The sequence below is a fragment of the Lycium ferocissimum genome, chromosome 8 (genome assembly GCF_029784015.1).
Source record: "Lycium ferocissimum isolate CSIRO_LF1 chromosome 8, AGI_CSIRO_Lferr_CH_V1, whole genome shotgun sequence".
NCBI classification, from domain to species: domain Eukaryota; kingdom Viridiplantae; phylum Streptophyta; class Magnoliopsida; order Solanales; family Solanaceae; genus Lycium; species Lycium ferocissimum.
The window spans coordinates 55,197,109-55,211,937 of record NC_081349.1 but is presented as its reverse complement, the minus strand read 5'-3'; the positions used below and the strand labels follow the sequence as shown (position 1 = coordinate 55,211,937).

Here is a 14,829-nt window from a genome sequence, read left to right as displayed (position 1 = left end):
TTGGTTTCCTACAACTTGAATTATTTTTTTGAACATTCTCCTGTAACTCAAAGTTGTATATTCCTGCCTTCTATTGTTGTTGTGTTGGAGCACTTCTGCAATCTTTCAATTATTATGTTTTTTGTTTGTTTTTGTGTTGGAGCACTTCTCTCCAACTTTCAATTTCTTTTATTGGTATTGGAGCACTTATCTCCAACTTTCAATTGTTGATACACTTCTCATCAACCTTCAATTAATGTTGAAGCACTTCTCTTCAGCTTTCAATTGTTGGAGAACTCTTCTCTCTAACTTCCAGTTATTTTTTTCTTGGTTGTGTTGCAGAACTGCTCTCCAACTTCCAATAGTTGGTGCGCTTATTATCAATATTCAATTGTTGAAACACTTTTCTTCAACCTTCAATTGCTGGAGCACTTCTCTTCAACCTTCAATTTTTAGAGCACTTCTCTCTAACTCTCGTTGATGCACTTTGTCACTAACACTCAATATTTTTTTAACCCACTTCTCTAACTTTTAGAGAAGATTTTTTTAACACTCAATAATATACTATTTTATCATTAAAAAATAAAAAAAATATCATGGGCTTACGCCTTAACTTAGATTAAATAAAGGACAACTTACACAAATAACTACCTTTTAGGAGCAATTAATCATTTGTAACTACCTTTTTTATATTTACAATTCGTAGCTACCATTAGACATCTTCGCTGTATTTGACAGTATTTGAATACACTGTTCAGTTGTATCCAACCTTATCTGATGTCACATGTACTTGGTTGTATTCGAGCCGCCGCAAAGTTGAATGTATTTTAACAAAATTTCAAAATACACTGTGTACATTCAAAATACATATGAAGCCAAATACATTCACATACAAGACAAGAGCAAAAATACATTCAGATACAAGACAAGAACCCAAATACGTAAGAGATACAAGACATATGAGCCAAATACATATGAGATACATATGATGAAATACACTCATACAAAGGAGAAGAAGCTGTGAAAAATATGTAAGAAAATAATGTGATCGCCTGAGTTCGAACCTACACGAGCAGGGCCCACACCCAATAACCACTCCAGCACGGCCGCTTGATGTATCATGTAGCTACGAAATGAAAATGTAACTACGAAATGTAATTGTTGCAAATAGTAGTTATTATCCTAAATAGCTCTTAGAAGTAGCAATGTCACGTAATTATTCCTTAAATAAAAATACCTAGATCCCCAGCCCCTTTCCCCAACCATTTTACAAAATACTGCTTATAACCTACTCCTATTTATATTTACACACTAGATTATAAATTTAACCTTCCTATTCAAAAAATTTATGTGTATTTTTTGGGGCACGTGAACACATGGTCATTCGACTGAACTCGATATATTATGTGTATAATTCTGAAAATATATCTAATATTAACTAAGTGAAAACATGGTCCAAATAGACTGAGTGGGGCACTTGTTAGAGGTTATATTTGTATTCTCAAGGTCGCGGGTTCAATCCCCCGCTTGTGCAACTTTTTAAATTTTTGCTATTATTTTTTAAAGTTACCTTTTCACCTTCATTTTTATATTATTAGTTATTACAAGTCTTTTTATAGTATTATATTAGTTATTAGTACAAGTGAAAAACGTTTTCAATACTTAGTTTTCTTTCCTTCAAATTGTACCAAATCCCAAAAAGTGAAAGAAAAAAAAAAAGCCTCCATGGATGCACTGCAAGTCTGCAACGATGAACAAGAAACTTAGAAGTTAGCAAGTAGAAACCCATAGCTGATAGCTAAATGCAAGCTTGCAATGAACCCGCCAAAATACATCTAAGTAAAATTAAAGTCCCAAGTTTCAAAAGGTAAAATCTATTCTCCATTCTCATATTTATTCTCTAATTTCAAAATAAAATATCTCAGTCAATAAGGTATCCGGTAAGTTTTGAATTTTCGAATACCTTTTTGGTCTTTTTATTGATTTTTGAATTTGGGTTTTTGATTTTTTTTTTTTTTTAGTTTTGAATTTTGGGTGTTATGGGTTTTAATATTTGAAAGCTTATTTTCTTGGTTCTTTTGAGTTTTGGGGTTTATGGGTTTTAAGAAATTTGACAAATTTTCATTTTTAGGTTGGAGTCATCATTTTGTTTCGAAGGAGAAGTACATTTGCATTGCAGCCGTAAAGTTTTGGACCTCTTGGATCGTATTTGTACTAAATTTCGAGCTCGATAGACGGTAATGAACACTTCTCTATAATTTTGAATGCGAAAGGGGTGTGATTCCTCTAATTTATTATAAATGTGGAAGGGTGTGATTCCCTTATATTTGAATGCGAAAGGGGTGTGATTCCTTTATTTTATTATAAATGTGGACCTGCAGATTCCCCCTTTTATATTTGAATGCGAAAGGGGTGCGCTTCTATTTTATTATAAATTTAGAAGGGTGTGATTCCCTTATTTTTGAATGCGAAAGGGGTGCGATTCCTCTATTTTATTACAAATATGAAAGGGTGTGATTCCCTTATTTGTGAATGCGAAAGGGGTGTGATTCCTCTATGTTATTACAAATTTAGAAGGGTGCGATACCCTTATATTTTAATGTGAAAAGGGTGTGATTCCTCTATTTTATTATGAATTTGCAAGAGATAAATTTGTGACTAAGTTGAATAGTTATTTAAATATGTATGAATCAAAATGGATAAATACGTGACTAAGTTGTACATTGGACAACCAAGTTCTAGTAGCCGTCCATCCGTTAATTTGCATATAGCTCCGGAAATTCAAAGAGAGACAATTTCACCCCCTTCTTCAAATGTTGATTGTAGTCTTGAGTTGGGCTCTCTTGAACGTGATCCTAAAGAAAGAAGAACCATTTTTCGCTTTTTAGTCCTAATATTCGAGATAAAGTTAGGAGATATTATATTGAGATGGGGCCTTATCAACCGGAACTGGAAGCATTTCCTAAATCTAAGTTTGGGAACAAGATGCGTCAATTTAATCCTGATTGGTATAAGCCTCCATACTCTGGTTGGTTGGAATATAGCATAAAAGATGATGCTGCATTTTGTTTGTGTTGTTATTTGTTCAAGAATGAATTTGAAAGTCGTGGTAATGCGGGGAGAGCATTTGCAGACGATGGTTTTAGGAGTTGGAACCATGGTCCGGCGAGACTTAAATCACATGTTGGTGAAGTAAATAGTACTCATAATAAATGTTTCAATAGGATGCTAGATTTGAAAAATCAACGTCAATCGATTCGAGCTTCTTTGTCCAATCTCAATGAGAAAGACAAGAGTGATTATCGAATTCGATTAAATGCCTCGATTAATGTGGTAAGGTTTCTCCTAAGAAATGGATTATCATTTCGTGGTCATGATGAGAGTGAAGATTCCGAATACAAAGGTCTTTTTCTTGAACTTTTGGAATTTCATGGAAATAACCATCCGGATGTGGAAAAGGTAATATTACAACATGCTCCAAAAAATGATATGATGATTTGTTCAACAATTCAAAAGGATATCGTGGATTCTTGTGCTAAAGAAACAATTAAAGCTATCATTAAAGACTTGGATAGTGATTATTTTGGTATATTAGTTGATGAATCAAAGGACATCTCACATAAAGAGCAAATGGCCCTAGTCTTGCGATACGTTGACAAAAGTGGAGAGTTGATAGAGTGCTTTTTGGGCATTGTCCATGTGAGTGATACATCTGCAAGATCATTACAGGAAGCAATTTATTCTTTACTTGAGAATCACTCGCTATGTTTATCGAAATTACGTGGACAAGGTTACGATGGAGCTAGTAATATGCAAGGAGAAAAAAATGGCCTAAAGTCTTTGATTTTGCAAGATGTTCCATCTGCATATTGTATTCACTATTTTGCTCATCAATTGCAATTGCCACTTGTCGCTCTATCTAGAAAACACTCGGATGTGAAAAATTTCTTTTATGTTGTCACTAATGTATTGAATACTATTGGAACATCTTTTAAGTGCAGGGAATTACTTCGACAACACCAAGTGGAGAAGTTGGAAGAATTGCTTAAAGCTGGAGAAATTTTTACTGGGCAAGGATTGAATCAAGAACGTGGTCTCCAACGACCAGGTGATACTCGTTGGGGATCTCATTTTAAGACCTTGGAGAATTTCATGATTATATTTTCTTCAATTGCTAATGTGCTTAAAGATATGAAAGAAGATTCTCCACTCAAGCTTGATAGACTTGCAGCAGGAAATCTTTTGGATAACATTCAGGAATTTGAATTTGTCTTTATTTTGCATTTGATGTTCAAGGTGTTGCTTTTTACAAATGAATTGAAAAGAGTTTACAAAAGAAAGATCGAGATATCGTCAATGCTATGGAGTTGCTTAACCTTGCAAAGATAAGATTGCAAAAAATGAGAGAAAGTGAATTGCAGTCTTTGATGGATGACGTTTATTCATTTTGTGGAAAACATGAAATTTTGATTTCCAAAATGGATGATGACTATCCAAGATCGAAGCGTAAGAGGTCCGGAGTTTCATATTTACATCACTTTCATGTGGAAGTATTTTATGTAATTATTGATTTGCAACTTCAGGAGCTCAATAATCGTTTTGATGTTGTGAAGCTGACATTGATTTTACCTGTTGCTACTGCAAGTGTGGAAAGAGCATTTTCCTCAATGAAGCTCACAAAAAATGATCTACGCAATCGCATTGGTGAAGAATTTCTAAATGGTTGTTTAGTTTGTAAGATAGAGCGTAAGGTATTTGCAACTATAAGCAATGATGCTATTATGGATCGTTTTCAAAGGATGAAGCTTCGTCGTGTACAATTGTAATAGAAGGGTTGTTTAGTTTTTTTGGATTTTATTAGCTCTTTAGTCTTATGATAGGTTTTTGTTATCTTTGTAAGAGTTGATATTTCCTCTTCTTTTGTAATCATGCATCTCTTTGATGCCATTGTAATTATAAAACAACTTACTTCTTAAAAAAATATAATTAATTATCTTTTGCTCGGGAAGTCGATGTCCTCATAAAAATTTATATCTTATCTTAAAGCAATGGTGAACCCATCCGCATGAAATCCTGGATTCGCCTCTGATTTGTAACTACCTTTTTTATATTTACAATCGTAGCTACCATTACACATTTTTGCTGTATTTGACAGTATTTGAATACACTGTTCAGTTGTATCCAACCTTATCTGATGTCACATGTACTTGGTTGTATTCGAGCCGCCGTAAAGTTGAATGTATTTTAACAAAATTTCAAAATACACTGTGTACATTCAAAATACATATGAAGCTAAATACATTCACATACAAGACAAGAGCAAAAATACATTCAGATACAAGACAAGAACCCAAATACGTAAGAGATACAAGATATATGAGCCAAATACATATGAGATACATATGATGAAATATACTCATACAAAGGAGAAGAAGCTGTGAAAAATATGTAAGAAAATAATGTGATCGCTTGGGTTCAAACCTACACGAGCAGGGCCCACACCCAATAACCACTCCAGCACGGCCGCTTGATGTATCATGTAGCTACGAAATAAAAATGTAACTACGAAATGTAATTTTTGCAAATAGTAGTTATTATCCTAAATAGCTCTTAGAAGCAGCAATGTCACGTAATTATTCGTTAAATAAAAATACCTAGATCCCCAACCCCTTTCCCCAACCATTTTATAAAATACTGCTTATAACCTACTCCCATTTATATTTACACACTAGATTATAAATTTAACCTTACTATTCAAAGCACAAGTTGCTATCGTTTACAAAACGTAACTCCCACACCAATGGGCATAAGGGCACCCCACTATTATTATTATTGTATTAAAATTAAAAGAAAGAGACATGAAATAAATCGGTGGGGTCCAACAACTCCATTTAGTGGTCTCACCAATAATTGATATCTTGGCATTTTCCTTTTGCTCTCTTAACACGTACCCTCATCGCCGGCGAATAAAACTCGCCGGAATCGGTGATCGTGTCAGATCCCGGCGAAGTGGGCCATGCCTAGGGATTGAGTCTCAATCATTGACATTGACACCTCATAAAATATGTTCACTTGACAAGCGACATAATTGAAAATAATTTCAGAGTGAATTTGTCTGCGAATATTTCGCAAAAATGTTTTTCTACCACGCTTTTGTTATTTTAAAAGAATGTCTATAGCCTTTTTTTCTACACCCTCTGTCTCAATTTATGCTGAGTAGGCACAAAGTTTTAAAAAAGAGAATTTCAAATTAAGTTATTATTAATTATAAAAACATTTTTTAGACCAGACTTAAAAAGTTATGTCACATTAATTGAGACGGAGGGAGTATTTTAAAAAAGAAATGATTTGAAAATGTTATTCAAGGAAAAATTAATGTTTTGTTTATGAGATGTTACACCTCGTAGTTTTGTACGTTGAGATTCGTTAGATGTTAGGTGTCCTAGTCGTGGACACCGGAGTTATCTTCAAGGTTATATGAGATTATACATGCCTATCTTATGGTTATGAGGGTTTAAGTTCATGTTTAGTAAGTCATGGAAAGATTGGAGAACAAGCGAATCAAAGAAATTAAGTTTGTCGAAACTTTGGGAAAACTTGACAGAATTTTGGACAGGATTTTTTGGTTCAACTTGAGAGAGGTATATCTCCTAGAATATGAGGAGTTATGGAACGCATAACCTATGTAAATTCAAGTTTAGTGAGTCTTCTTTCTAATGCAACTGAAGGAACGCAAATCTGAGAAGTAGGGACATCTTCACGGCCATTTTCACGGACCGTGAATAATTTCACTGACCGTGAAAATAGTGTTTTGCCACCGTGAAATGGTGACAGTGGTGAGGAGTTTCTGGAGTAGTTTCACGGCTAGTGAAATTTTTCACGATCGTGAGTGTGTACCGTGAAATTGAGGCGGTGGAATTTTTCTCTTTTGTTATAAATAAAAGGGGCATGACTTTTGGGGCTCATTTTCACCGAAAATCAGATCCTTCTAAACCTCTAAGCTCTTCAAACACCCAATAACCATTCCAAATCATCCCAAGCTATTTCCAAAGAAGATCAAACGTTGAAACCCTAAGCTAGTTCATGGAAGAGGTGTGTTCTTGCTCCTAGTTAAAATTGTGGTGGATAAGCTTTGGAGTAAATTGTGTGAAGTGAAGTTCTTCAAGTTATAATATTTGCAAGCTGGGGAGGATAAACGTTGAGTGGTTAAGTAAGCGACGGGGTATATAATGGCTATCCTTTCTTTTTCTTGGCATGATCCATAGACAGTAAGTGCTTATCAAATCTTAAAGAAAGAGAACTATTGTTTAGAGTTGTCATAGAGGTGTAACATTTCTAGATGTGGTATTGTATCTTCCGAGGGATTCCTATCCGCTTCTTAGTTCATTGTTGGTAGAAGAGTTAGAGAAAGACATGTTGACATCTTCATATATTTCAGTCTACACAAGATATACAACATGCTATATACATATATTTTTCTTTAGCCTGGCCACTTGGTCAGTGAGATATTTTATTTAGCCTGGCCACTTGGTCAGTGAGACATTTTATTTAGCCTGGCCTCTTGGTCAGTGAGACAGTATTGCCTGGCCGACGGGTCAGTGAGACAGATTTGCCTGGCCGACGGGTCAGTGAGATTTTACAGTTGCTTGGCCATTTGGTCAATGAGATATATGATACTATTGTATTGTATTTCATATGAGACAGATCAGAGAGATATTCAGGGCATTCTTTGGCCTCTAAATTATATCGTTTTCAGTTTAGTTTCAGTTATCTATTGCCTTACATACTCGGTACATTGTTTCGTACTGACGTCCCTTTTGCCGAGGGCGCTGCATTCATGCCTGCAGGTACAGATAGACCGATTGATAGACCTTCCCAGTATGCAGGATCTGATATCAGTGAGCTCCATTTGTTCGGAGTTGCCAGGTCTTTTAGGGTCTTTCTTTTGTGACTACATATTGGATGGGTAGGCCCGGGCCCTGTCCCGACCATGGTACTGTTTTGCTTTTATTAGAGGCTTGTAGATGAGTCTTGTATATAGTGTGTCTGTGTGATAGCCTTGTTGGCTGGTATATGTCTGTTTGGGTACTGTTGGCTTTGTACGATCATAGCAATCTCGTCGACTTGCTCAGTTGTGTATACATGTATTGGGTGTGTGTGCCCAGTTCAGATGGGATAGCCAGTGTTTAAATATATCCAGATTGCGTCCTTACCAGCTCGTTGGTATTGTCTGTGTGCGGATAGGCTCTATTGGCTTAAGTTGAGGGCTGCTCCTCCAGAGTTTCAGATTTAAAGTAATTCGCTCGGGGGTAGTATGGCACCGAGTGCCGGCCACGCTTCTCCAGATATGAGGTGTGACATGAGACACACAATTTTTTTAAGAAATAAGTATACAAACACGCTTTCTTTTTCCAATAATGGTAACTTTCTTTTATAATTAAGGGCCTGTTTGGAAAGCCACCTGGTAATTGGAATTGGTGTAATTACTAGGGTAGTAATTACACAACCTAGTAATTACACAGTAGTGTAATTACAACGACCTGTTTGTTTGTCATAACGTAATTACGGTGTAATTACAAGCGTCTTGTTCAGTTGCACAAGTGTAATTACAGTCGGTTTAATTTAAAAATAAAATTTAATTATGAAAAATTTAAAATTAATATTTAAAAATATTGCCTTTATAAATGATATTAAATTAGCTATTTAATAACACATTGTTTCTTGAAAATATATTAATTAATAATCATATATTTGTAACTAATATTGTAACAAAAATAATTAATATATATTTTTCAAATTAATATTTAATTTTAATTAATTATAAAACTTAAAAGAAGACTTTTTTTGTGAGACCATCATGGATTGGATGTTTGATAAAAAAATAATATTAATAAATATAATGCCATAACATTATTCAAATGTTTGACACAAAAAATCCATCAAATGTAAGTTAAAAATAAACAACATGTAATGTGAAAGCAAATAACTTAAAATTGAAAATATAACCTAAATTCAAAATCCAAAAGAAAAAGTTCAACATAATACTCTTATGTCAAATTCTAACATTACATAAGTAAGTTCCAACGTAACTTAAGTAAATAATTCAAAAGAAAGGAAGTCTATAACCTTATTCACAATGAAATTCTACTTTAATAACGTCACTCGTTATATGTCAAGTTTGTTAATGAATCATTCTTTTCAATATTAAGATGTGTAATTTCAAATATTAGAATAATAACACGGTTATGCTAAATGAATAAAATAAAAAAATACGAGCAATTACATGGAACCACAAGAAGTAAAGGTTGGGAATGAGAAGAAAGAAAATGAAAAATAAATAATATAAAAAGAAAAATACATTAAATAAAAATAATTAAAAAGTAAAAATAAAAAAGAAATTAAAATAATAGAAATAAAAAAAATATTAAAAATCAAAAAAATTAAAATAATAGAAATAAAAAATAAAAAGAAATTAAAGTAAAAAAATAAACAAACTAAAAAGTAACCCTGTAATTACAGGGTGTAATTACACCCATTCTCAGCCCTCCCTTGAGAATTGGAGAGTGTAATTACATCCTGTCAATTACACCCAATTCCCAACTAACTATGTAATTACGTGGTCGAACAAACAGGCCAAACTGTGTAATTACACCCAATTACACCCAATTCCAATTACCTGGGTGGCTTTCCAAACAGGCCCTAAAAGTACTTTAAAAATGTGTAATGAAATATTGTCGGTTTTATTTTATGTGATACTATTTTCTTAATCATGAATGAAACATTTTTATATCTAGAAATTATCTTAAACTCTCATTTATACTTAAAGTAAAAAAAAAAATTAGTTACAAAATGTCATGACATGTTTAAAGTTAAATATTTTGAATTCCATTTCAAGTCAAATACCGTCATATAGAATAAAATAGAGGAAATAGTAAACACAGAGAGTTTTATCATCTAAAATGTTACAAAGAGAATATAAATCATAAATTGTGTTAATAATTAAAAGCACTAAAAATATTCTTTAAAAAAATCCTGATAGGAAAAATAATGTTATACTATTCATAACTTGATAATGACATAAAATAGACTAGAAATAATAAAATAGTAAAGTTATTTAATAATGGAACTAGTGAAATAGAGTAATCCGATACTATTTTCTTTTTGGAAAATAATGCAATCATAACTCTTTTAAGTTTTTTAATTCAAACCATGGGCAGCTCCATCAAATGCATTACAAAGCTTTCTTCTTATAAAGACCTTTGTAAAGCCTTAAACTTTTCAACTCCATTTCAACAATCCCACTGTTGATGATTCTTGAAAAAGAGTAATCACATATAATCATGATAGGCAAAAGAACAAGTCCGGTGATCGGAATGATCACCGGCTCATCAGTTTCAGGTAACCGGACGGGAACTATATATGGTGCCACTAGTCCAAGAAGTCCTCTAGATTTCAAGATTCAATCACCAAGAGGTCTAAAAGCCTATAATAATTTTGGTGGGGTTGGATTAGCTATTGTAGCTTCTCTTGATGATAATAAAGATGGTGCAATCAAGGTTAATAAACCTGTATACAACACAAGTTCGATCAAGTCCATACCAATTCCAGGGAATTCAACAGACTTGGACAATTTTGAAGACGACACAGTAGTTACTTGTCGTGGACCAGATAAAAAGTCATATACTAGAGTATATTGCAATGGAAGTGTACAAGAAAACAGAAGATCCACTGACAGAAAACAGAAGTGTTCAAGTGTTTTTGACATATCTCCAACTAGATTTGGAGATTTTCCAAGATATCCAGATTCAGATTTCCTCAGTTCCTGTCATTTATGCAACAAAAAGCTCCATGGCAAAGACATATTTATGTACAGGTATAACTTTATCTTCTTCTCTCTTATTCTTTAAAGACCAAACTATAACCCTGTGAACACATAAAGATTTAGCGCGGGTTTTGTTATTTTAATTGAGCCAATTACTTTCAGCTCAAACTACATAAAATTGAGAGAGATTAAGGTAAAAAATACACCCGAGCTATCACATTTTCCCAAATTTCACAAACCAATTATCAGTTGTTCCCTTTTTCTATCAGAACTATCACTACCTATGTATTAAAACACACATAGTTGAGTAGATGATGATAATTCAGGTAGGAAAAGGGAACAACTAATAATTGGCCTAATCAACTTCGAAGTGTGTTCTAATAAATAGATGATGATAGTTCAGGTAGGAAAAAAGAAAACAGCTTACAATTGAGATGTGAAACTCGCAAGAAAATGATAGTTCAGCTGTGTTTTTGATCATTATCTTTTAAAAAAATGTAAGATCTTTATATATACTAAGATTATGCTCATTTTAAACTCACTAATCCTTATTAACTTGGCTATCCTCCGGATAATTATCAAATTAGTTTGGTTCTTTTTTTTTTTTTTTCTTTTTGTTAAGTAGAACTGGAACTGTGCTGATGATGTTTTTCATGTCAATGAATTGCAGGGGAGAGATAGCATTCTGTAGCACAGAGTGTCGGTATAGGCAGATAGTAATGGATGAGCACAAGGAGAAGTGTAGCTCTGAATTTTCAAGATCTGCTGATATTGCAACCTCACCTTATGCTAATGGCCAAATATTTTCTACCGGAATTCTGGCTGTCTAGACTAAATAAATCAATAGCTCTATAGGATATTAGTGCATAACTACATAGTATACAACTCGGAAATACCTCAATATATTTGATAAACGGCTCTACTTTAATTACAGGAAGTTCCCTTTTTTTTTTTGTCTTTTGTATTATCCAATTTTACTTGGATGTAGAAGAGAAAGCTTGATGCTGCTAAAAGAATTTTGCAAATTGACCTCCTGTTTCCTTCACTAATCTTTCAAGTCTTCTAGCATAAATCGAGGCATAATCATATCTAGTGTTGTGAGTTGGAGATACTCAAGAACTCCCCTGAAAATAAACTGAAAGAAGTTTGATCTGAATGTGTACAACTTAATAATCAATTAAGAGTTTTAAAGTGTGAACTGAACGTACTAGCAAATTCTATATGATGTCGATCCAAACAACCAACCATGTTTTGCTCTAGTTTCCTAGTTTGAGTAATGAAAAGTTTCTTCTCTAAGTTGCTGCTGTTAGGGAGTAATTGATATGCTCTGAATCGAACCTCACATATGATTATTTAAATTTATTTTTGTGAACGTTATATGATACAAATATATGGAATTTGCCATTCTTTTATCGTAGTTATTGTTATGACCCGGTTTCAAACTCGATTAAAAACGTTCCAATAACTTAATTATTTGTTATTTGTTATTGGTTATTTGTGGAAGAATACAAAATGGCCACCTAATAATTTGTTTAGGCAATTAGGAAACTCATTTTCAAAGACGGTTATTAAAACCTTAATTAATAAAATGAAATCTGTTTCTAAAGAAGAGAGCAGTAGTGTTGAAAAGGTTCTTCCTTGGTCCAAACTATTTTTGGACCTCACGTCCGGGGACGGAGCCATGCAAGAGCAAGGGGGTTCATCTAAACCCTTTAGGGGGAAATTATACTTTATACACAAGACTTATTATTTTTTATGTATATATAGTATATATCTTTCAATCTCAGCTCTTGACTTCTTCGTGTGTTTACTTCCTCATATTTTGAAGGATAATATCTCAAACTCATCTATGACTAGTTCACTCAGAAAGTCACTCAATTTTGTTTTCTAACTATAAAGTCACTCAACTATGATTAGTTCACTCAGAAAGTCACTCAAATTTGTTTTCTAACCACAAAGTCACTAAACTATGGCTAGTAAGTACACACAAATAGTCACTAACTTTGTTGTCTAACCAGAAAGTCACTCAACTATTGGTGTTTCACCTGCAAAGTCACCCAAAATATTTAAGTGATTTTTTAATTAAATTTTATTGACATAACTTTTTTATTTAAAGCCAAAATGGTAAGAATAAAAAAATCCATTTTAACCATTTTATTGACCCGCCCCACAAAAAATATATTGACCAAGACTTTTTATTTTACCTTCATTCCCTCCTAATTTCTCTTTTAACAAGAATTAAAAGAAGAAGCAATACAAAGTCTGACAATTAACAAGAAAAAATACATGACCGCAAAAAAATAAAATAAATTATGAAAATGGATATATTGGAGGGGCAATCACAAGGCCTCCATCATTGACCAAAAATTTCTGATATCAAACAGTAAGATGTGAACCTAAGCAATTAACCAGTGTAAGCAAGGAAAATAACATGATGTTGAATCAAATCTACGCTTTCGTTCCTTTTTTCATTTACTAATTTTCTCATTCCAATATGCATTTAATTTTCTCGTTGATTCCGAGACTTCGTATTTTTTCTTCTTTTAATTTTTGTTAAAAGAGAAATTATAAGGGAATGATGGTAAAATAAAAGGTCTTTGTCAATATATTTTTAATGGGGTGAGTGAGTCAATAAAATGATTAAAATTGGGGAATTTTACATAAATGACTACACATTGGGGGTTTAAAATTTGCCATAGCTACAGTTTTAATATTTACCAAGCGTAGCTACGGTTTCATAGTATTCAAAAAATGGCTCTTTGTATTCATAAAAGCATTACCTTTGTATTCATGAATACGAATAATAAAAAATTTCAAAAAATTCTTTTCATCGTATTCAAGTCATATGTATTCAACTCGGTTATATTCGTATCGTCAAAATGTATTCAACTGGGTTAGATTCATCTATACTACTTTTTTATATTGTATTCACTTTATTGTATTTAAAAATCGGTGGTATTCAAACAACATAAATACAAAAAAATTGTATTCAACTTGTTGCATACAAATTTTTTTTTAGTGAAGGCAGTGAGTAATACACTAAAAATTGAATACATAAAAAAACATAGATGCACTAAAAATTAACAAAAACACTCCAAAAGCGAATACAAAATAATAAAATGATTTTTGAACGCATCGATTCATTGCAGTAAATTTTCTATGTACTCCATTTTCCATACGCTTACAAAAATTCTTTAGATCTGATCACACAAAATTAAAACACACGGTTACACTTTTTTTTTTGTCACACTTTGTTTTTGTGAGTTGGGTTATTAGTGGTGACCGATTTTGGAATTTCGAGTTCATTTCGAAAGGTAATCATCATGGGAAGGAAATGAATTTCTGTTTTTGTTTTATTTTTTAGTATGAAGAAGGAGAGAGAAAATGGAAGAGAGAGCAGAAAGGAGGGAGAACTAGTGGACTTGAAGAACATTGAATATTTTTCATGGAAGAGAGAGCTGAAGGGAGGGAGAAGGGAGGGAGGAGAGAGAAAAATGTGGATATAAGGGTTGCTTTTTTATTTTGTATATTTTAGTTATGGAGTGTAATTGATACACATCTTTTAGTTATGAGGTGTAAATTAATTAAAGTATAGCTACTAAATAAAAATAAGGTCTAATGTTAGCTACACTATGTAGATTTCCCTTAAAATTGGTACTTTTTGTTATTTCTTATAATTACAATTATGGCTTTAAGTAAAACATTAACGTCAAAAACATTTAATTAAAAAAATCACTTAAATAGGTCGGATGACTTTGTAGGTGAAACATCAATAGTTGAGTGACTTTCTGGTTAGAAAAAAAATTGAGTAATTTTTTGAGTAAACTAGCCATTGTTGAGTGACTTTGTGATTTAAAAATAAAGTTAACTGACTTTTTGAGTGAACTAGTCATAATTGAGTAACCATCTCAGATATTATTACCATATTTTGAACCCTTAATGAAAATCTTTGTTCCACAGCTGCGTCTAGAAAAATAGTCTCGAGTCTTTAGCCCAAATTTGTCTAAATTCAAAACATCATTTAAGTT

The 14,829-nt window shown here is 32.8% G+C and overlaps 2 protein-coding genes across 3 annotated transcripts; both read left to right on the top strand.

The window, feature by feature from the left end:
- Positions 1-2,907: 2,907 nt before the first annotated feature.
- Positions 2,908-4,368, top strand: LOC132066493 (uncharacterized). The gene has a single exon (XM_059459797.1). It carries the CDS (start codon positions 2,908-2,910, stop codon positions 4,366-4,368), a length of 1,461 nt encoding a protein of 486 aa, XP_059315780.1.
- A 5,778-nt stretch (positions 4,369-10,146) lies between these two features.
- On the top strand, positions 10,147-11,846 carry LOC132067050 (FCS-Like Zinc finger 14-like). Of its 2 annotated transcripts, none has more exons than XM_059460205.1 (2): positions 10,147-10,852; positions 11,427-11,846. In XM_059460205.1, exons 1-2 carry the CDS (start codon positions 10,320-10,322, stop codon positions 11,629-11,631), a joined length of 738 nt encoding a protein of 245 aa, XP_059316188.1. In that variant the 5' UTR covers positions 10,147-10,319; the 3' UTR covers positions 11,632-11,846. The 2 variants fall into 2 exon arrangements, with proteins under 2 accessions (XP_059316188.1, XP_059316189.1); XM_059460206.1 differs by having other exon boundaries at positions 10,151-10,852; positions 11,472-11,846.
- The last annotated feature ends 2,983 nt before the right edge of the window (positions 11,847-14,829 follow it).

Excerpts from the sequence above, each read along its gene's own strand:
- LOC132066493 (XM_059459797.1), top strand. The coding sequence starts at position 2,908 with ATGGGGCCTTATCAACCGGAACTGGAAGCATTTCCTAAATCTAAGTTT.
- LOC132067050 (XM_059460205.1), top strand. The coding sequence starts at position 10,320 with ATGATAGGCAAAAGAACAAGTCCGGTGATCGGAATGATCACCGGCTCA. Across the intron at positions 10,853-11,426 it reads AAAGACATATTTATGTACAG|AACTGGAACTGTGCTGATGA; the intron begins GTATAACTTTAT and ends TTTGTTAAGTAG.